At 41.8% G+C, this 23,075-nt stretch overlaps 1 protein-coding gene across 1 annotated transcript; it reads right to left on the bottom strand.

Moving 5' to 3' along the window:
• Nucleotides 1-2,215: 2,215 nt before the first annotated feature.
• On the bottom strand, nucleotides 2,216-3,816 carry LOC111914506 (probable arabinose 5-phosphate isomerase). Its single transcript, XM_023910241.3, has 3 exons — nucleotides 3,033-3,816; nucleotides 2,716-2,939; nucleotides 2,216-2,599 (listed from the first exon to the last, which is right to left on the bottom strand). The coding sequence occupies exons 1-3, from the start codon at nucleotides 3,672-3,674 to the stop codon at nucleotides 2,443-2,445; spliced, it is 1,023 nt and encodes a 340-aa protein (XP_023766009.1). The 5' UTR covers nucleotides 3,675-3,816; the 3' UTR covers nucleotides 2,216-2,442.
• Between the last annotated feature and the right edge of the window lie 19,259 nt (nucleotides 3,817-23,075).

The following is a 23,075-nucleotide window of genomic DNA, read 5'->3' as shown; positions in this document are numbered from 1 at the left end:
ACCCACTACAAGTCGATCAATTTTACACACTTTTTAAAAATTATTCGCTCCCTTCACAAAATTATGAAGATGAAATGTGCCGTGACAAATTACTTTTTAGTCTTTCATTCTTAAAAATATGGAGAAAAAAGAAGTTGTTGCAACCTCACACTTAAAAGCATGGATAAATTACCTAACTTTACACCCAAAGAGAGTTTCAAGTACGCATTAGGCAACCAAAGTTTTGTACCACATTAAGGTCCCCTGAAATTAAAGAGAAAGTTTTGCAAAGTGGTTATAATCAAGGTTGTCAAGATCGGGATATGATGTCGGATCATTTCAAGTTTGTAAAATCGAAATCCTAAGATCGGGATTCTAAGATTTCACAAAAAATGACATAAAAAGAAATTGATCACAGGCCCATCCCAGAGGGTGGACGATAGAGACGACCGTCTAGGGTCCCATCATTTAAAGTGGTCCAAATTTTTTATGAAAATTTTTATATTTAGAAGATAATGTAGGTATTTTTTTTTTTCAATTATTGAGTTATTATAAAAAAAACTTGATGACATTTGTGTATTTCAAGGGCTCATTTTTTTTTTCTTTCGTACTAGGGCAAAAATATATTTGGAACGACCCTAATTGGTCATATATAAATCTTTTACCATATTTCATGGTTAAATGCTCTAATCTATTGTTGAAGGAAAAAGTTAATAACAACCTGAATCTAAATCTCAACTGAGCTTTAAGTGAAGAGACCGGGTCAACCAATAAATGGGTAATAATAATAAAAACTTGATTAAAATTTAACAATTATCATGGAGTGGTAGGATTAGATCGGATCCGGATCTTGCGATCTTACGTACAAAATGATCTTATTGCGGTCTGACAAGATTTTCATAGGTAGGATCGTAAAATCATACGATCAAGATCCTTTTCCTGACAACCTTGGTTATAATACCAACTTTGTTGTATAGATCTAAATATTTTCCGATTAGAAAACACGAGAGGAACATAGTGGTTGCAAAAAATGAGGATGTAATGGTGAATGTGTGTTAGAATATTTTTGGACAAAATTACAAATACGCCAATAAAAAATTCTTTGTGAGCGACATTGATCATCGAGAAATTAAGTATTACATTAGGTCAGACATCTCCATAGGAGACAATCGATGGTTGCAGGTTTGGGGGTATAGTTATGTTGATGGTGCATGGAAGAGAAGATAGTAGAGAATAAAGTAGGAAGATAACATGAATCAAATTTGACGAAATTGACTCTTACCCAAGACATACCCTTAGTTAGGAAGGGTGCATATGTTTAAAATTGAGACAGTTGAGTAGTATATGAGTAGTCTATGTACTTGTTTCGTTTCCTCTGTTTCATGTTTGCCATATTTTTTTTATCACCTCACTATCATCATATATGTACTTTCAACTTGTATTCCTAGAATATGCTTCACTATTTGTTTATCGCGTGAGTTTTTATCTACTTACTCTTGACCCTTTTTACTTTAAACTTTCTTGCTTGTATCAACTATTTTTATTTCTTTAGTCACCCAACACTATATATATATTAATTTATTGTTGACTAGCGTTCCATAGGAGATCATCCTGTGTGAACTTGTGTTTTTCCTTACAACATACGTTCTCTATCATTGAGTAGAGGTTGCCTACATCTTTTATATATGTGTTTTCCAGTTATAAATTAGTATATTGCTCGATTTTTGCACATGTATTTATAAAGTGACCAACATGTCTCAATATATAGCTTGAAGTTCCAAGTATGCTTCTAATAACAAGTTAAAACTTATAACTTGAAGTTCCAAGTATTATGATGATAACAAGCTTTTGATGAGAATTATATGCGTCTATATAAGGATAGATATTTTGACAATTTGACGACTACAAATTTATTATGATAATATTATCTACTACATTGATGTTATCAATCTTTGTGTTTAGGACGTTGTTTCTTATTTTATCGAGGATTGTCGTGGGTCTATATTCTCAATTTTCAAAGGGTGTTACAATTAACAATTAGTATAAAAGTATTAGCTTAAGAGAATTATATATGGATCATAGTACCTAGACTTAGATTGTGATAATGCTTAACAGCTTAAGATGAAGTTAAGAGGTTGAAGGGTTAGGTGATGATCCTAAAGAGAGCAAAGGTTGAAAAAGTTGAAACATTGTTAAACAAACAAACTTTTAACCTAAATTTCTTGATGAGAAGAAAGAAAAATAACGAAACCTGTCATATAAGATACAAGGACCAAAAGCTAACAGCATTCTCATACATAATTGATCTACTTAGAAACACATACATCTCATCTCTAAAGAGTAGTAAAAAATCAATAAATAAAAAGAATAGTAATACACGATTATAGGCATTCCTCAATAGCTACATGATACAAATGAAGAAGAAGTAATATGCATAGCAGTTGTTGCATCTATATATAACCTTCAAAGCCCAGCTGACACCAATCCATGTAGTGTGACAATACCTATCAACTTGTTGTCTTCATCGATTACAGGCAAGAACTGAACAGGGGATGGAGGAGCCTCCATCTTCTTCATTGCTTCAACAGCCATTCTTTCTGCACTTATGGTTCTTGGGTTCCTATAATCACAACACATTTCTAATCTTTATCAAAAAAAGATTTCAATTTTCAAGTTCTAAAACGTAGATTTCATCCTCTTTTTCACAAAATAAAAGATATTTATGATTAATGTTACCTGTTGCACATTTCACCAACAGTAAGTTTAAAGATCCCCTCTTTGCTAGCTTTGAGTGTACGCCTAAGATCACCATCAGTGAATGTCCCTATGAGGTGATAATCATCATCAATCACCAGAAGACAACCACATCCTTTACTAGTTAGCTCCACCAATTGATCCATTATCAGGTCTCCTTCATGACATACTGGAAGTTCATCTTGCTTCTTCATAACATCCCTCACCTGCAACAGTCAATCAAATCAACAGATCGATACATACATTAATCAATGATCGAATGAAATTGAGAAAAAGGAACCCCGATTCTGAATTCTAACCTTAAAGATCAAACTCTTTCCGATCCGGCCAGCAGGATGATTCGCCGCATACCCTTCTTTTGTTAAATTCTTCGCATCCATCATTGCAATCGCGACTGTGCACCCAAAAACCATTTGAATCGCCGTCGATGTCGTCGGAGCCAAATCAAATGGGCATAATTCCCTTTCCAAAGGTAAATGCACATTCAAATCAGACATCCCCATCAACGCATTCCCCTCCACCGACGTCACCGATATCAAAAACGCCCCTTTTGCCCTTGCGCATGGAACTAACCTGATCAATTCTTCCGTATTTCCACTTTTGCTAAACATAACCAATACATCATTACTGTTTAAAATTCCGATGTCGCCATGGAGAGCGTCGACGGGGGACAAGAATTGGGATTTTATGCCAAGAGACACGAGGGTTTGTGAGATGTTTTTGGAGACGAAGCCGGATTTGCCGACACCGGTGATGAAGATCGTACCGGTTGAGTTTAAAAGAGTTTGTGTGAATACATGGGCTTGCGAAAGGTCTAGCTTATCAAAAAAGTTATTGAGGTATTTCTGTTGGGAGTTGAAAAGGGTTTTCAGTTTGATCGGATCAATGAGATCGGCTTGTTTCTCTGAAGGATCTGAATATAATTGTGGAAGAGACCCCATTTTGTTTCTAATTTCTTGTTTTACTGATACGATGGGGTCGGCAATTGGTTCGCCGGAAAAGGTTTCCGGCGAGTATGGAAGAGTATGGACAGAGGAATAGTTGCACTCAAAAGCCGTTGCTCGGAGAAAAAAAAAATACGCGGCACAAGATATATACATCAATCATGTGAACGGAGTCTCTGCACCGACACTTCTTTCGAGAATTAATTACAATAGCTACACTTCTTTATCTAAGCCCTTACAAGTTCAGTCCTTTTATTTTCCATATTGTTTCTCTATCCCCAAAACAAAACCTTGTTTACTTTTGTCCAAGATTAGATAATATATCAAGAAATTTTGAAAGAATAAAAATTAAAAATAAATTTATTCCTTCTCCTCGTCCACCAGCGTGTGCCATTTTTAGTAAAATTGTCCAAGTTATGAAAGTCCATCTCAACATGACGGCTCGACATAAAACAGTTTTTCAGTATTTACATGCACCACATGTTCAAGATTTTCTTTTATTTGGCCAACATATGTCTCCTGTGGAGCATCGTACTATCCTCAAATATCGACTCATAACCCCAATATTCACAGTTGACGAGATATGTCTGGTGTGCGGTAAGACATGTTTGGACTCTTTTGGATAGCATGTAATTCACTGTAAAGAACCCTTTGAAAATACATGCATGATATGGTCAGGGATGGTTTGTTTGACATATTTAACATTCCAAGGTTTCCGCCAAGAAAGAGACACCTATGAATTTCTTGACTGGCTCGACAGAAGGAAGGTCAACTGTAACATCCATAAATTTTACACCAAATTTAAACTTTTCCGATCACAACTTAAACCCAAATAGTGTTTGTTTACAAATTGTTTTCAAATCATTATTCATCAGAGTGTCCCAAAAACAGATTGTAAGGATGAGGAGCGGTACGGTCACGCCTTCGCCTTGTCACGGCCTCCTGAAGTACTCGAAACAATAACTGAAACTGTAAGCCCAAGGGCTTAGTGAGCTACCCCCAAAATACCAACACCACACTGATAATATCATAACAGTAATAATCAATCAATATGCATTATGGGCCATCGGCCTGACTGGACTACCCTACAAGGGCCTACAATCTAACTTAATCTATACTGAGCCTTCGGCATGACTAGACCACCTCGTGGGCCTATAGTCTCCCCGGACCGCTCATAGGGTATGTTGGCCTTCAGCACAAAGCAGGACCGTCTCAACCCAACCCCCAATCAAACAAACATGTGCACATAAATATCATACGCTAGCATTTGTAACAGTCAAACCGATCTAACAGATCAAATAGCATAACAACATCCTATAATCAGGATACCGATCTAACAGATCAAATAGCATAGCAACCATCCTAAACCAGGATGAAATCTAGCATATCAGTAACATAGCAACCATCGTAAACTAGGATGAAATCTAGCATATCAGTAACATAACAACCATACTAAACCAGGATGTATCTAGCATATCAATAACATAGCAACCATCCTAAACCAGGATGAAAACCATAAAGGGTCGGCCTTGGTGCCTTAGACCCTTTGATACAGTGAGGATAACTCAACTCGCAGATGTCGACTCGGTAGATAAATCCCAACTCTCGGATCACTCGCCAAAGACTCCTCCACCTAGTACAATAGTACGAGCATACTCATAAATTCTCAACCTCACAAGTACTCCATAAACCAACCAGTCAACCCCAGGTCAATGGTCAATGTCAAAGTCCTCAGTCAAGGTCAACAGTCCCTATTGACCTTAACTCACCAAGTACCCTCGGCTAGTCGCCGAGTTCTTTGAAGTTCTTTCCCACTCGTCGAGTTCCTACGATTTTCGATCGAAACCCCAAGGCCACCTATCGAGTTTCCTTCTTGCAACACGTCGGCTACACATGCATTCATAACTCGGGTAAAACTCATCCGACTCGTCGAGTTGTTTATACAACTCGTCGAGTCTAAGGCAATCTTCATCGAACTCGCCGAGTTATTCATCGTCGAGTTCATCGGCCATCTTCATATGACTCGCCGAGTCAACCTTGCGACTCGCCGAGTTCCTTCAGTCCTTAAGCCATACAGACTTATTTAAGCCATGAAATGGCTCCAAATTTTAGATCCAAGCTTCTAGGACATGCTTTTCACGTAAAGTTGCAAACTTTACGTGCATGCATGACTAACAAGGATCTTAATGCCAAATCTAAGCTCTTAATGGAGTTTTGTGCACAAGGAAGGCCTCAACCACGACCAAAACAGAAACTTTATGATTCTAGAACTTGAGAAGGGTCCAGATCTAAAGTTACAACTTCAGATCTAGCCCATAGCTCACTAATGTGACTCCCAAAAATCCATAAAACCCTAGAACTCAACCACAAAGAGATCTAGAAGAAAAGGGGAGTAAAGATTGCACCTTGATACCTCCAAAAGATGCTAGATGAGGTAAGATTTGTTTCCCATACCTTCCTTGCCTCAACTCCTTTGCTCTTCAAGCTCTTCCCTCCAAGCAAACCTTCTTTCCAAGGTCTAACACACACCACAAGGAGTACCACACGAATTAGGGTTTCACTGAGCTCTCAAAGACCGTAAGGAGGCCAAAGGAGGCTGAGGCTCCCTGGACTCGGCGAGTAGGTCACTTAACACGCGATCTCACCCCGCTGCTACACGACGAGTAGGGCAACCAACTCGTCGAGTAGGGCTTAAACCAAGGAACCTTTTATTTAAATCCATACCTGAGAATTGGGGCGTTATAATTCCTTTTATTTTTGGATGGGTTGGAGGGAAACACGCATGTGCGGACCTTACAGGGTTATCCCATCTCATTGGCTTGAGGGCTGGGGGTTTAACAGTGGGACATGCTGCTTTAAAAGCTGTTACAGGCAAAGTCACCAAACATGAGAAATCATGCATAAAAAATCAACACGTTTTCATACCATTTGCATTTGATACATTTGGTTTACCCGCGCCGGATATGGTGGAGCTTCTTGATAGAGTACAATGGATCATGCATTGCAATGTTATATCCCCTATATCTATGGATGTTGTCTTCAAAAGAATTAGTTTTACCATACAAAAAGGCTTAGCGATGTAGCTTGTTGCCCGTTTGTCATCTCACACGTTGTACGATGATAACCAAGTGGAAATTTAAAAAGATACTAAACTACCAAATACTTTTTTATTATAAATATTGTTCGTTTCATATAAATAACTTAATACTTAGGTTGGTATATGTAGAGATGTCATAAATCGACCCAACCTACCAACTCAACCGGAACCCAACCCAAAATTAGTAGGTTGGGTTGAGATTTTCAACCTGTTGTTGGATTAGGTGTCTAAGCCCATAACTATAATTGGTATGTACTTGAATTGATAGTAGCAATGTCCTTTTGGGTTACCTTCAAACCTAACAATTGAATAGGATTATTGTTGGAGAGAGAAGAATGATATATTAATTTATTACTTGGTTAATAAATTAATTTATTAATGTATTATGGATATAATATATTAATTAGAAATCATATTATTTAATTAATATTTAATCAGAAATTAATTTGGAATTAATTTTGGGATTAAATGAATTAATTGAAACTGTAGGGACTAAAGGTGACAATGTTTAAAATTTGAGCATTGAGCATTCTAGAACCTCCCTTAGAGGGATGGAACGAAATTTAGAGTGTCCTAGGGTTTCCTTGGGCTCTAAGGGTGCCTTGGAAGCCTTAGGGGGGAAGTTAAGGAATCAGGGTTATCTATGTAACACCTAGAATCAGAAAGACTAAGAAAGGAAAGGAAAACCCTAAGTCAAGGGGTCAACTCGTCGAGTCCATAGGTGAACTCGACGAGTCGGAGTGGGATCCGGGTTATGGAATAAGTGACCGACTTGACGAGTCGGCAAGTGGACTCGACGAGTCTGGTCTGAATGAGGAAAAGCCCTAATCTGAGGGTTTGCACCCTATTTAAAGGACCTTATGTCCTCCCCTTAGTCCCCCTTGTCGGCCAGAACTGCTATACACGATTCCAAACCCTAAGTTGAGTGAGAGAAGGAAGAAAGTGAGTTTCGGTCTTTTGCAAGAGGAAGCTTTGGAGGATTTGACCACTAAGGAGCTGGAGGATCCAACCCTTTTGTTGTGAGCATCAGTTTGAAGGTAACAATCTGTCACCTTGCCTTTGTTGCTTCTAGATCTTCTCATGGATGATGTTTTGGGGCCATTTTTTATGATAAGGAACCTTTTTGAGTTAGAAGTCCAGATCTGAGGTTGCTACTTCAGATCTAGGTGTGTCTTGGCCCAGAGATCCATAAAGTATCAGTTTTTGGTGTGTTGGTAAAGCATGTTTGCCCCAAACTCTAGCCCTAGAGTGTTTTAAGCCTATAGCTCCTTGGATTCATGTAAAGTTTGCAACTTTACGTGAGGAATAGACTTTGGAAGAGTGGATCTTCAAGATGGAGCCCCTGCATAGCTTGAAAAGCCACTGTATGGATTAAGAACTGCAGCTTCTAACATCCCAAAATTTAACACCAAAAATTTCTTTTAATAAAACATTACTTTAAGCAAAGACATCATTCCAAAACATAATCTGAGTATAAGTTTTCAAAACACATGTTCATTATCAGAGTAAACATTCCCAGGCTGTCTAATCTATGGTGTGTGCCATGCGATCACCCCGAGCTCTTCCCTCCGCTACCGGAAGTACCTGAAACCAAAACTGAAAACCGTAAGCACGAAGCTTAGTGAGTTAGCCACATACCATGCATAACCACATACTGCACATACTGGGTCATGCCCGCTATCCTGGGCCTCGCCCCCTACCTCGGGCCTCGCCCGCTACAACGGCCCCGCCGCTTCAGGCCCCGTCTGGCTTTGAGCCCCGCTCGGATACAGATATGTTTCACTTAGGCCTTGCCTGTCACAGGGCCCCGTCCACTAACATATAATAGCACATACACATATCACATAACATCATATAAGCTAAACATATACTAACAGCTCTTGCTCAAAGGCCTCGCCTATCTCTAGGCCCCGCCCGTGTCCTGCTACTGATGAGTCATGGAACCTCGTCCATACTCCTGCTGATAGTGAGATACGGGCCCAGCCCACCCTCACTCCTTTCCTAACTTGGGCCTCGCCCCTGGACTACTGCTACTGAGATGTGGAACACCATCCACACTCTGCTATTGGTGAGTTACGGGACCTCGCCCACACTCACCTCCCTACCAGGCACATACAAGTATCACACAGACAACAAGTATAAACTATCACATAAACCATTTCTTTGGCACCCGCCCTCTATCATTGGACCTTGTCCGAATATCATACTAGCATATTATGCCTAGGGCTAACCCCAGGTCTTCTACTCATAACTACATGGGCCGGCATTGTGGCCGTAGACCCATTCATACAAAGGGAAAACTCACCTGCACTGGCTGAACTTGCTGATGATCCCACTAGCTGTTGCCCGACCACTCACTGAACTCCTGCTCTACTTGCTTCCCGAGCTATCAATATCAATGCAATACTTAGTCTAACTGACCCCCGACAGTTAACCAAGTCAATTCTGGTCTAAGACAAAGTCCTGGTCAAAGTCAACCTTTCCAGGTCAACCCTACTCGCCGAGTCCACTTACTGACTCGCCGAGTTCATATACTCAGGGTCCTTCCATTCGTGACATGACTCGCCGAGTCAGTCCATGACTTGCCGAGTCCAACGATTTCCGAGTCCTGACTTGTCCAACTCACTGAGTCTCCAACTGAATCACTGATTCGAGTCTCAACTCGAAGGATTTGGGGTTTCGCGACCTGACTCGCCGAGTCCAAGAACAGACTCGCCGAGTACAAGGAAATCTTCATCCAACTCGCCGAGTTCAGGCCCAACTTCATCCGACTCGACGAGCTGTTCATCCCACTCGTCGAGTTCCTCCTCATCTTCATGCTACTCGCCGAGTCCACTAGAAGGACTCGCCGAGTCCACTAGAAGGACTCGCCGAGTCCATTTAGATCTCCAAACATGCAGAGGACTTTTGAGTCATGCAGGGACTCCAAACCATAGATCCATACTTCCAAAGCTCAATCCCTACGTAAAGTTGCAAACTTTACGTATAACTAAAGAGATCTAGGCTCAAAACACACTAGGGTTTGGTTTAAGGACAAAAGGGCTCCACCAACTACTCATCTCCTGATGCTTTATGACATATTGGACCATCCCAACAATAGATCTGAAGTGGCAACAACATATCTAAGCCCCTAACCCGATTTGGGTCTCAATCAACCATAAAACCCCCAAATCTCATGACAAAATAGATCTAGATGCAAAGAAGGGAAAATGGCAGCTTAATACCTCCAAGATGAACACAAACTGAAGTAGATCTCGAGCACACACCTCTCCTTTGAAGCAACCTTCTTGATCTTCAAGTTCCTTTCCAAAGTTTCCTTCCTCCAAATCTATATCTCTCAAATGATGGAAGCTCACACGAAATATAGGGTTTATAGGTTCTTTGGAATGATATGGGGGCTGAGGGAGGGACATAACACCCTTTATATAGGATACAACTCCCGGAATTAGAGTTTTCCTCGCACAGACCAGACTCGCCGAGTCACCTTGGTCGACTCGCCGAGTCGGTCACTTACTCCCCGACCTAGATCCCGCTCTGACTCGCCGAGTTCCTCCTTGGACTCGCCGAGTCGCCCCTTAACATTAAGGTTTTCTTTCCTTTCTTGTCCTTCAAAACTTGGGTGTTACAACTCTCCCCCATTTAAACTAAACTTCGTCCTCAAAGTTTGCTATGGCCCACCGCCTGCGATCTGCCTCTAATACCCTGCCAATTATTCCAACACCAGCTGGCTACCTTCGTTGGTCTTCCGCCCGATCATTCTGACTAGCATCAATCCTTGCGGATAATCATCTCGGGTCAACCCTAACCCTGAACATTCTGGAAACACAACTTACTCAACCGACAATCCTTCTGGTACTCTCCGAGTACTGCAATTGAACCTATAGGGGTTCACCCCTTCTTTCCTCACGTGATTCCCTTGCCTTCCCAAGGCGATGCTCCAAAAACAACTATTTCCTCTGTCACTATGAAGATCCTATCTTCACCAATCAATTATTCCCGCTAAATCCAGTACGGGTCATCACCGCCAGTAACCACTGACACTCCTCTCTTGTCATAACTTGGTGTTGAGCATTCCTCGACTCAACTAACTGAATTCCACCATAACCCGCTTTCCCGCACTACTACTAACTGGATATTTCTGCCATTCCTCATCTGCCTTCCGGATGAACTAAGACCACTCTGGTACCTACCAACCTATCAATATCTGGATTACCGGATCCCACCGGTAGCTAGTCCCAACACCATCACTAGTCGCTCTCAGCGACTTCCAAAGAAACCTCGACTACCTGTAACTGCTCAATCAATTCTGCCATTCAGGCACTACAAACCTGGGATCCCCGATCCCCTTTCTTGACACTAAGGTCCCTACCAGGTCCCACCTGTGCTGCTAAAACTCACGGGCCTCGCCCACGGGTCCCACCCACCTCTTTCCTTCTAGTCCCACTAGTCTATTCACTCTCGCTCGGGCCTCGCCCACGGGTCCCACCCAACCATACTACTGAGCAACCCTGCTCCCAGGTCTCATCTACACTGCTAATCTCATACGGGCCTCGCCCACGGGTATCACCCAACTATATCCTGGAGCGGCCTCTCCCAAGGTCTCACCTCGCTAGGGCTATACAGGCCACTCCCTATCATTCTCATCCACTATCTGATCACTAGAAAATAAGGGCCTCGCCCCAACTCCGCTAACGAAGCGACTAAGGAATGCTACTTACCCATAGCCTTACATCACCATCCATTGCTGACTGCTAGTCAATGCTACGGCTGCCCCGTAGTCTTACAACACTTCTACCACTGACTGCTAATACGAAGGCACCCATGTGCCATTAGCTCTCAAGATCCTCATTTCGACTCCCTCGAGTCCTACGGGCGATCCACAATCTAAATCCCCAACCACGAACTAACCATTACCATCACACGCACTAGCTGATGGGGAGTTTCTCAAACTCCCAACCCTGAAATCCTCAATCCATCAAACGTTGAACTACTTCCTTTCCTCCTCGGAGGTCGCGCACTCATTCTGGGTCTGCGTGCTCCTCTCTGGGCACACTCGGAGGATTCTCCCCCACTTCGATCCTGCTTACCCCTTGCTGCTCGATACTCAAAAGAGATCCCGATCTTTGCTACCATTCCATAATCCATCTACTTAGGAACCCAAGCTTACCATAGCTAGGGGTCTAACCAATCCATCTCTAACACTATACAACTCCGATCTAGCGAGACATACCAAGTCTCTTCCAAGCATGCTACAGATACTGCATCCTATGCAACCTTCTCCAACAGGGCACATCCCCTCACTACCATTCGAATATCCAAGGTATGCAGATGGCATATAACTCGACCATAATCAACCGCAAAAAAATAAAATACTCATACCGATAATGATGCAGAACCATAACAATATAATCATGCACAAAATCAAAGAACTGAAAATGGAAATTGCATACCTGCAACGTCCGGCGATGCGCGCGTCTCCAAGGTCGTCATCTGAAAAGCCCTGATTCCTGCTGCAGGTGCCTCTACCCGGCCCTGACGGCCATCCGTGATCCTCAAGGTTGCAGGGGCGGGTGCCATCACCCGTCCTGCCGAAGACAAACTGGGGCACTGGGCCTTCTTGTGGCCTCGCTGGTTGCAATGAAAACATATCAAGTCTGATCCCTGCGCGGCGGTAACAGTACAATCCCTGCTGAAATGACCAGTCCGACCGCACTTGAAGCAGCCAGACTCACCACCGCTACCACTCCTGCACGCGCCCCCATGCGCCCTGCCACACTTTCCGCACCGACTGCGGTCCTGATGATCCCTCGATCTCAAATCCGATCCCTTGGGCCTTTTGCCCGAACCCGCAGCTACCTGAACCTCATCCGGCTTCCTCTTCCGGATTTGCTCCAAATCAATTTCCCTTTCTCTAGCCCGAGAAATCATATCTTCCAGCGTCTTACAACTGGATCTGCTCACGAACTCCCTGATGTCATCCCTCAACATCTCATGGTACCGAGCCTTCTTCATCTCCTCATCCGCGACATACTGTGGTACAAGAAGAGCCCTCTCCCTGAACTTGGCGGTGATCTCCGCCACTGTCTCAGTAGTCTACGTCAAATCCTGAAACTCTCGTGCCAGCTGCTGCACCTCAATCATCGGCGAAAACTCCGCCCTGAACCTGGCCGAGAAATCGCTCCAAGTCATCGCGTCCAATGCGGCATCATCCCCCAAAGCATGACCAATCTCCTCCCACCAATCCCTCGCTCTGTCCTTCAGAAGACAGGAAGCGAGTCTGACCTTGCCCCCCTCGGGACACTTGCTCATACGAAAAGCGTTGGCAACATCGGCCAACCATCTGCTACTAGCAATGGGGTCCCTAGCCCCATGATAATCTGGTGCCCCGCAGGCTCTGAACTCTCGAAATGTCAAGGTACACGCTCCCATCAAGGCCATCATCTCAGTACGGAAGGCTCCCAGCCTCTTATCCAAAATCTCCAATATACCCTCCTTGACCGTGCCAAAGATCACAGGAGTCTGAGCTAGAATACTACACGTAACCTCGGCTGATATCAACTCTCTCATCCGCTCCTCGAGCTGCTCGGCCCCTGAACCCGAGCCTGATCCCTCTCCGGCGACTGATCCGCCCACTAGTCTCTCTCGCAACGTCACCATGTTGAAACGCATAACACAACCACTATCAGAATACTCATCACTGATGCGAGACCAAACATACCCTACTAGGTTCCCAGTCTTGTCTCGGCCCTTCCCGAATCGAGTACGGATCCTCTACTTTCAGTAGTACGGGCCCATACTACCTTCCACATCTATCCGTACTTTCCTCAGGAATTGCTTTGACTCCACCAGGTCCCTTTTTCCCATTACTACTGCTCCAAGCACTACCTCATCCTAGGCTTACCCTAGGGAAACATCTGACTCAACTCAAACCAGTCCTCAGCTCCTGAAGGTCTCCTTTGATGCCAATTAGCCATCACCTGGATACCATCACATGCGACGAGGCTCAGATAAGACAACGGTTGGACTCGGACAAGAGCTGCGCAATAGGACCAAATCCAGCACTCTAGGATTATTCAACCCTGATCGCATGTGATGTGTCGTATCCACCTAATGGCTAACTCCCATCACTCAGAATCCCACAATGCACAAAGCAAGCAACATTCGAACAAGGGAAAATCTAACCATAACATACTCAAGCAATCATATCCACATAGCAAGAATCGGAACTAGCATGCAACACAAACTCATAACTCAGGCATAACCTAAACAGGCTATCCTACTGCTGTCTAATCAACACTATTATGCAGCTCAAAGGCACAAATAATAGGCACATAAGGCATCATCCCTAGATCCTTAGTCCTATTCTAGCATGTTGTTCTATCAACTGATAATCATAACACAAACTTGTATGGGTATTTTGGGGTACTTACTTGAGCTCGATTGATTGCATGCACCATACCTCTTTTCTCTTTTCAAAGTTCTTTTCTTTCTGAATTCCTTTTGCTTTTCTAAAACTGTTTTTCGTTCTAAAAATTCTTTTTACAAAACTGTCTTTTCATTTTTGAAAACTGTTTATCCGACCCCTCAGTTTGAGTTCAGGCACACCCGAGAGTATGCCCGAATCCCTCAAACCAAGGCTCTGATACCAACTTGTAACATCCCAAAATTTAAGACCAAAAATTTCTTTTAATAAAACATTACTTTAAGCAAAGACATCATTCCAAAACATAATCTGAGTATAAGTTTTCAAAACACATGTTCATTATCAGAGTAAACATTCCCAGGCTGTCTAATCTATGGTGCGTGCCATGCGATCACCCCGAGCTCTTCCCTCCGCTACCGGAAGTACCTGAAACCAAAACTGAAAACCGTAAGCACGAAGCTTAGTGAGTTCCCCACCTTACCACATACCATGCATAACCACATACTGCACATACTGGGCCATGCCCGCTATCCTGGGCCTCGCCCCCTACCTCGGGCCTCGCCCGCTACAACGGCCCCGCCGCTCCAGGCCCCGTCTGGCTTCGAGCCCCGCTCGGATACAGATATGTTTCACTTAGGCCTCGCCTGTCACAGGGCCCCGCCCACTAACATATAATAGCACATACACATATCACATAACATCATATAAGCTAAACATATACTAACAGCTCTTGCTCAAAGGCCTCGCCTATCTCTAGGCCCCGCCCGTGTCCTGCTACTGATGAGTCATGGAACCTCGTCCATACTCCTGCTGATAGTGAGATACGGGCCCAGCCCACCCTTACTCCTTTCCTAACTTGGGCCTCGCCCCTGGACTGCTGCTACTGAGATGTGGAACACCATCCACACTCTGCTATTGGTGAGTTACGGGACCTCGCCCACACTCACCTCCCTACCAGGCACATATAAGTATCACACAGACAACAAGTATAAAACTATCACATAAACCATTTCTTGGGCACCCACCCTCTATCATTGGACCTTGTCCGAATATCATACTAGCATATTGTGCCTAGGGCTAACCCCCGGGTCTTCTACTCATAACTACATGGGCCGACATTGTGGCCGTAGACCCACTCATACAAAGGGAAACTCACCTGCACTGGCTGAACTTGCCGATGATCCCACTAGCTGCTGCCCGACCACTCAGTGAACTCCTGTTCTACTTGCTTCCCGAGCTATCAATATCAATGCAATACTTAGTCTAACTGACCCCCGACAGTTAACCAAGTCAATTATGGTCTAAGACAAAGTCCTGGTCAAAGTCAACCTTTCCAGGTCAACCCTACTCGCCGAGTCCACTTACTGACTCGCCGAGTTCATATACTCAGGGTCCTTCCATTCGCAACATGACTCGCCGAGTCCAACGATTTCCGAGTCCTGACTTGTCCAACTCGCTGAGTCTCCAACCGACTCACTGATTCGAGTCTCAACTCGAAAGATTTGGGGTTTCGCGACCTGACTCGCCGAGTCCAAGAACAGACTCGCCGAGTACAAGGAAATCTTCATCCAACTCGCCGAGTTGTTCATCCAACTCGCCGAGTTCATGCCCAACTTCATCCGACTCGACGATCTGCTCATCCCACTCGTCGAGTTCCTCCTCATCTTCATGCTACTCGCCGACTCCACTAGAAGGACTCGCCGAGTCCATTCAGATCTCCAAACATGCAGAGGACTTTTGAGTCATGCAGGGACTCCAAACCATAGATCCATACTTCCAAAGCTCAATCCCTACGTAAAGTTGCAAACTTTACGGATAACTAAAGAGATCTAGGCTCAAAACACACTAGGGTTTGGTTTAAGGACAAAAGGGCTCCACCAACTACTCATCTCCTGATGCTTTATGACATATTGGACCATCCCAACAATAGATCTGAAGTGGCAACAACATATCTAAGCCCCTAACCCGATTTGGGTCTCAATCAACCATAAAACCCCCAAATCTCATGACAAAATAGATCTAGATGCAAAGAAGGGAAAATGGCAGCTTAATACCTCCAAGATGAACACAAACTGAAGTAGATCTCGAGCACACACCTCTCCTTTGAAGCAACCTTCTTGATCTTCAAGTTCCTTTCCAAGGTTTCCTTCCTCCAAAGCTATATCTCCCAAATGATGGAAGCTCACACGAAATATAGGGTTTATAGGTTCTCTGGAATGATATGGGGGCTGAGGGAGGGACATAACACCCTTTATATAGGATACAACTCTCGGAATTAGGGTTTTCCTCGCACAGAACAGACTCGTCGAGTCACCTTGGCCGACTCGCCGATTCGGTCACTTACTCCCCGACCTGGATCCCGCTCTGACTCGCCGAGTTCCTCCTTGGACTCGCCGAGTCGCCCCTTAACATTAAGGTTTTCTTTCCATTCTTGGCCTTCAAAACTTGGGTGTTACACAGCTGCTCGGTGAGTCACATGGGTAGACTCGGCGAGTTGTATGAAGATAGGCAGGAACTCGACAAGTTGGAAGAACAACTCGGCGAGTCTGTTGAAGATTGCCGTGAACTCGACGAGTCTGTTCTTGGACTCGACGATTTGGATCGCAGAACCTCAACCTTTTCTGGTTAAGACTTAGATCGGTGAGTTGAGTGGTGACTCGGTGAGTTGAGTGGTGACTCAGTGAGTTGGACAGGATGAGACTCAAAGATCGTTGAACTCGACGAGTCGGCGGGGTGACTCGGCGAGTTGTGGTGTACTGTGAGATTTCATAGCATAAGGACTCAATGAGTCAACGGGTTGACTCGGCGAGTGGAGTCAGTCAAGAAGTTTGACTTTGACCAGGACTTTGACTTTGACAAGAGTGGACTTAGTTGGCTTCTAGAGTTCTGTTTGGACCTAAGTGTTATGTATATTGATATTGGTAGCTCGGGGAGCTAGTGGAGCAGCGGTTCAGAGAATTCTCGGTTAGCAGTCAGAGGGTTACTAGCAAAGTTCAGCAGTGCAGGTGAGTTTCCTTTGTGTGAATGGGTCTACGGCCATAATGCCGGCCCATGTAGTCATGAGTAGGAAGACTCGGGGGTTATCCCTAGGCATTGTTTGCTTGTATGATATTCAGGACCAAGGTCCAATGTCGGGCAGGTGCCCAAGGAATGGTTTTCATGATAGAGTATACTTGTTGTCTGTGTGATGCATGTATGTGCCTGGTAGGGAGGTGAGTATGGGCGAGGTTCCGTATCTCACCAATAGTAGAGTATGGACGGTGTTCCATATCTCATTAGTAGCAGAGCAGGGGAAAGGCCCGAGATAGGTACAGAGTGAGTGTGGGCGGGGGCCCGTATCTCTCTTACAGTAGGATGTTGGACGGGGTTCCATGACTCGCTAGTAACAGGATCAGGGCGAGGCCCAAGACAGGCGATGCCTTAGGACAAGAATACAGTAGGGTATGTTCAGTTATGTGTTATATGCTATTTTGTATTATGTGGTTAGTGGGAAGGGCCCAGAGACAGGTGGGGCCTAAAAGAAACAGATCTGTATCCGAGCGGGGCTCGAAGCCAGGCGGGGCCTGGAGCGGCGAGGCCATTGTAGTGGGCGAGGCCCGAAGTAGCAAGCGAGGCCCGTAATAGCGGGCATGGCCCAGTATGTGCCGTATGTGTTGATGCATTGTATGTGGTAGGTTGGGGGTGGGGGAACTCACTAAGCTTCGTGCTTATAGTTTTCAGTTTTGTTTTCAGGTACTTCTGGTAGCGGAGGAAAGAGCTCGGGGTGATCGCATGACACACACCATTGATTAGTCAGCCTGTGATGTTTTTACTCTGATAATGATATGTGTTTTGGAATTAATACTCTAAATTATGTCATGGTTTATGATATTTTTTATGAAAATGGTTTTAGTAATGATTTAAAGAAAAATTTTTGTCACGGATTTTCGGGACGTTACAATCTAAGATACACCTGCCTTATCCTAAACCTTCCTTATCACCTATATAAACCCTTATAGGGTTGGAATTCGTCTAAGGGCACTCCAAGAGAGGCTAGGGACGAATTTTCCACTTCCATTCTCTCTCCATAGTAATCCTTGGTTGTTAGGTTTGTTTGTGAGCCATTAGAGGCGCGACACTTGCTACCAAAGTTCAAGATCTTTAAGCATTCGATTGTTATTACAATATAACAATAAAGGTATGTATCCTAACCCTAATTATATGTTAATTTCGAAAATTACATGTGCCTCCTAGGGTTTCTAGTTTTTGTGTTCAATGCTTGTATGTCTAATAGTGAAAACATAAATCCTCAAATTAGGGTTGCATGCAAACATAGGATTGTTTGTTTTGTATAAAACCCATCATTGGTATCAGAGCATATGGTTTTTTTTTGTTTTCAATTAGATTTGGTACAATTGATTGAACTAGACAAAATTAGGGTTTATGGCTATTAAACCCTAAGGCCTTTAAATTTTCGCAAATTAGGGTTTTAGAACCCTGTTTTTCGAAAATCCCTAAGGGTTTTCAAACCCTTTCCTTTGGCCACCTTGGAGTCGAAATCTAGGGTTTCCTAACCCTAGGGTTTTTTGATTTTTTGGCAAGGTTGAAAGCCTTGCCTTCCACTCCAAGTAGAAGATTTCGAAATCTAAGGAATAAGTTAGTAGGTTGTTATTTTTGGTAATTATCTTGTAAATTGTTTAATTGAATAATTAAAGATATCGCTACCTAAATTTCGAAATCCATGGATAAAGGATTAAATTAAGTTAATATGTTTAATTTAAATTGGTAATCCTTATTTGAATTAATAATTTAATTTTAGAAAAATTATTAAATCAATTTTTTTTAAATTTTAAGATTTTAAATTAAATGGTTTTAATTTTTGAAAATTTTAAAAAAAATTTAAAAACCCTAGTATTTTAAAAGTTTAAAATACACCCCTATACTATATAAAATTAAAAGTTTAATATATTATATATGTATAAGTAAAAAGTCAGTCTTACCGTTAGTAGGTCTCATTCATAAAGCTGGTTTATAAGGGGTGTTTAAGGAAATTGCCTATAAAATGGTGATTCAATGGGTATCCACTCTTACCCACCGCACTCTTGACTAGTGGAGGGTCGTTAGCCGAACGGTTAGGATAGGATACAACATTCCATTATAAGTATAATGAAAAACAAAGTAACTAAACACTTTTATAAATTCCCAAATCTTAGTTACTTTAGGAAAAATGTGGAATTTGTGCTAATCCATGAAATTGCACATTGCACCCTTATTGGTCGATTAGTGGATCATGTGTGGTTAACCGGTACACTAATATGGGACCAATGAAGGATGGAAATGGGTAGCTTGATGTTTATCATAGATCAATGGAGCGTGTGTGGTTAACCGACACATTGATTAGGTGATTCGTAACATCGAGAGTACCGAGCTAATTTGCATGGTTATCCACACCTTGTTTGTGATCCTCAGCATCCCAGTCACAAATGAAGGGCACAATCGAGATTTAAACAACATTGAAAGGTTCAATGAATCTCAAAAGATCTAGGAGTTTCAATTCATTTAAAACTTAAATTTCTTTTTCGTTTTTCATGGTGGAAATTGGTAAATCATCATTTACATACCTTCAAATGTTCTGCAATTTGGATTACGACACCCCTCTTCCAAATTGTAGAACATTGTGTTGGATCCTAGCCTTAATATCTCATTTGGGTGTTTTATTAAGGACTCAATCAACTGACTTGAATTTTCTCCCGTTTTGTAGATGTCTGATTCTAACTATGGTCTTCCCAAATCCCTTGGAACAAGCTTTCCACATGAAGACGATATCTCGCGATTCGATCGAGGAACAAGAGATCATTCTTCACTTCCTTCACCTCCTCCTATTGTTCTCCCTGACCCACAAGTTTGAAGGCTTGAAAAGTTCAAGCTCACTCAAGCCCTTTTGGCAAGTAAACATGGAGAAGGAAAGTCAGTGTGTGCACACGTCTTAAAGATGAAGTCGCGCATTGACAAGTTAAGAATGTTGGGAGTCGTTGTTTGTGAGAAGCTGACTGTTGACTGGGTTCTTCAGTCACTTCCTAACTCATATAGTGAGTTCGTAATAGAGTACTATATGATGGACGACGACGTGACCCTCATCGATCTCACCTATTTTCTTGTTGCTGCTGAATAAGAAATGATTTGGCGCACTGGAGAAGCAAAGTTGATTGGTAGATCTGCCTTCCAAACCTCCATGGACATAGGCAATGGCAACAAAAGGCATGCCATGGTCAAAAAGTTTAACCATAAGAGAAAGGCGAAGTCTGAGGTAGTTCCATGTGCTATTACAAAAGAGTCAATTTGCTTTTATTGCCAAGAGAAGGGGGATTGGAGACGAAGCTGCTCTGTCTACCTGAGAGATCTAAGAGATGGGAGAGTCAAGATGTATGACGCTACTTCAGGTAAAATCCATTAACTAACTCTATAAAGTTCCTATTTTGATTCTTAATACATTATGTGATAAGATTACATTTTATGATGTTTTGTAGAATCAAAGAAAGAGAGGAAGCTTAAAGAAAGAAGTGAGATGAGTCTGATCGCAAAGAAATGGATTTCGATCGCACGATTCGATGATCGGATGATTGGAGCTGCTACTTTTAGAGTTATGGTAGATTGCTTAGGAATATGTAATAACATAGTTTTTCATTTGAATTGCATTGTAAGGACAAGTTTTTCCGCACCTTTTATAAATAAAATTTTTGTTTTTGTCTTATTTATTTATTTCCTTGCAATGGCATGAATGAAAAATTGACGTTTGTGTATTTCTGGTTTTAGCAATGTTGAAATGGATGTGATTCTTAGTTATGTTATTTGTGGAAATGTCGAGAATTTACCAAATAAAGAAATATTCTTGTCGCCCGAGTTTCAATGGGACAGAAACTTATAATCATACGAATTTTATTGTATGATAAATGAGAACCTTCATATTTGGAAAATTAAGACTAATTCTTTGACAAAAAGTAAAGTAAAGGACTAGGAGAACTGGTACACAATGTTGTGCACTAGTCAAGTCCACCACAAAGAACAATAAGATTATTCGTCATGATTTACTAAAAGTCTAGTAAATGTGGTTATGCTTACAAGATTAAGTGTAATTCTAAATCATTGAAAAGTTTCAATGTATGGCAGAATGAATAAGAAGAATCAATTAGGCAGAAAGATAAAAGTTTCTCCAATCTAAGAAGAAGGGAGAGTACTTTTGTATCGTGTTTTATGATCGTCTTGTTGATTATGAAACCATATCACAATTAATCCTTTAAGGACATCTTAGTGCACTAGTATGGCTAAGAAGAGGAATCAGAAATTGTTGAAATGGTTAAATCAAAAGGATGAGTCATACTTCGTTCCAAAATCAAGTCTTAGAGTCATACTCCAAGATTGTGAATTGAGTGTCACATCTTAAGAAGTTCTAACACACTCTTCAAATGTCAAGTAGAAAATTGTTTTTCTTACTCTTGCACGTTTGAAATTGGTAAATTTTGATGTCTTGGATAAGACAAAGAACAACTAATATCAATTGTGTGTAGTGTTTGTCTTGATAAGAATCCACACTAATTATTGAGTATTTGTTTGTCAAGAAATGTTTCTTGACAGGAGAATCTTATATGTCAAGAGGTCAGTGGGAGTCTAAATGATCTTGAAAGGTTTCAAGAACTAATCAAGAGTAAACCTATTATTAAACACTAGTGCACGACTTGAGGTTTGTGACCTATCGTGTTGAGATATCCTTGTTTATATGCCATTCCAGTTTAGTAAACTATGCATATGAGTTCTATGAGTTCTCAATAGACTTCATAAAGGCAAGCACCTTGTTCAATGAAAGAACATTGATAAGTACAGGTGAATTGCTAAATAACTTGGAAGCAATGGTGGGACCCTTGATGGCAAAAAAATCAAGTATGAACAAGTTCTGTCCATATGAGTTTGGATTTGTCACGAACATTATCTTACGATGATGGTTATGACAAATTCACATGGATAGGAACACATACACCATAAAATCTAAGTGTCATAAGGTTTCTATCCTTCATAAAAATGATTGTGAGGAAATGCTTTCACTAAGAGAGATTTTAAGGAGATATTGATTATGTAAATTGCATTCTCAAATTCGATTATGATTACGACATCCCTCTTCATAGTTCGAATTGTGAGATATGGCGATTAGTCTGAACATTTGGGACTTAGTAATATAAGTTCTGAATTAGTTTAGACACACATGTAAGCTATCTAAGGAAAGGTGTATGAGTTTGAGAAGCTTAGATAAAGGCTTATCGAATCATATCGTATTAGAAAAGATGAACTTTGGAAGTCAATAAGTACTGTTTTCTAGAAGTTTAACTGATTTCTGAATACGTGTCAAAGCTAGTGGGAGCATAAATGTTATGCTGGAATGGATATAATCATCATGATAGTGGGAGCATGATTATTAATTTAAGTGTTGCAGGTTGTCAATGTTAATTATAGAAAACAAAAGTTTCACTTTGCAAAGTTGCAGGGGTTGAAAAGTTGTTTTGCTATAATTAAGGGAGAAAATGTTATACTTCGTTTCAAATCTAAAATCTTAGATTGAGAAATTCTAATCAAATTTAGTCAAGGATATATTAACTGCATTCTCTTAATTCGATTATGATTACGACATCCCTCTTCATAAATCGAATTGGGAGAACGTGGCAAATAGAAATATTATGGCAAATGGTTAATAAAGTATCATGCTTTTATGTAAGACATTATGAATTGTGTCCCATATGCTTCTCGTATAGGATTGATTGCATATGCTGTAATATTTGACCGTTCTAAAATTTTCCAAATGTCTAGGGCATTAAGAGGGAAAAAGGGACTAGAACCAGATTTGACTAAAATA

This window comes from Lactuca sativa, chromosome 3 (genome assembly GCF_002870075.4).
Source record: "Lactuca sativa cultivar Salinas chromosome 3, Lsat_Salinas_v11, whole genome shotgun sequence".
Taxonomy (NCBI): domain Eukaryota; kingdom Viridiplantae; phylum Streptophyta; class Magnoliopsida; order Asterales; family Asteraceae; genus Lactuca; species Lactuca sativa.
Note: the sequence above shows the minus strand (reverse complement) of the source record. Positions and strands in the feature narration are given on the sequence as shown.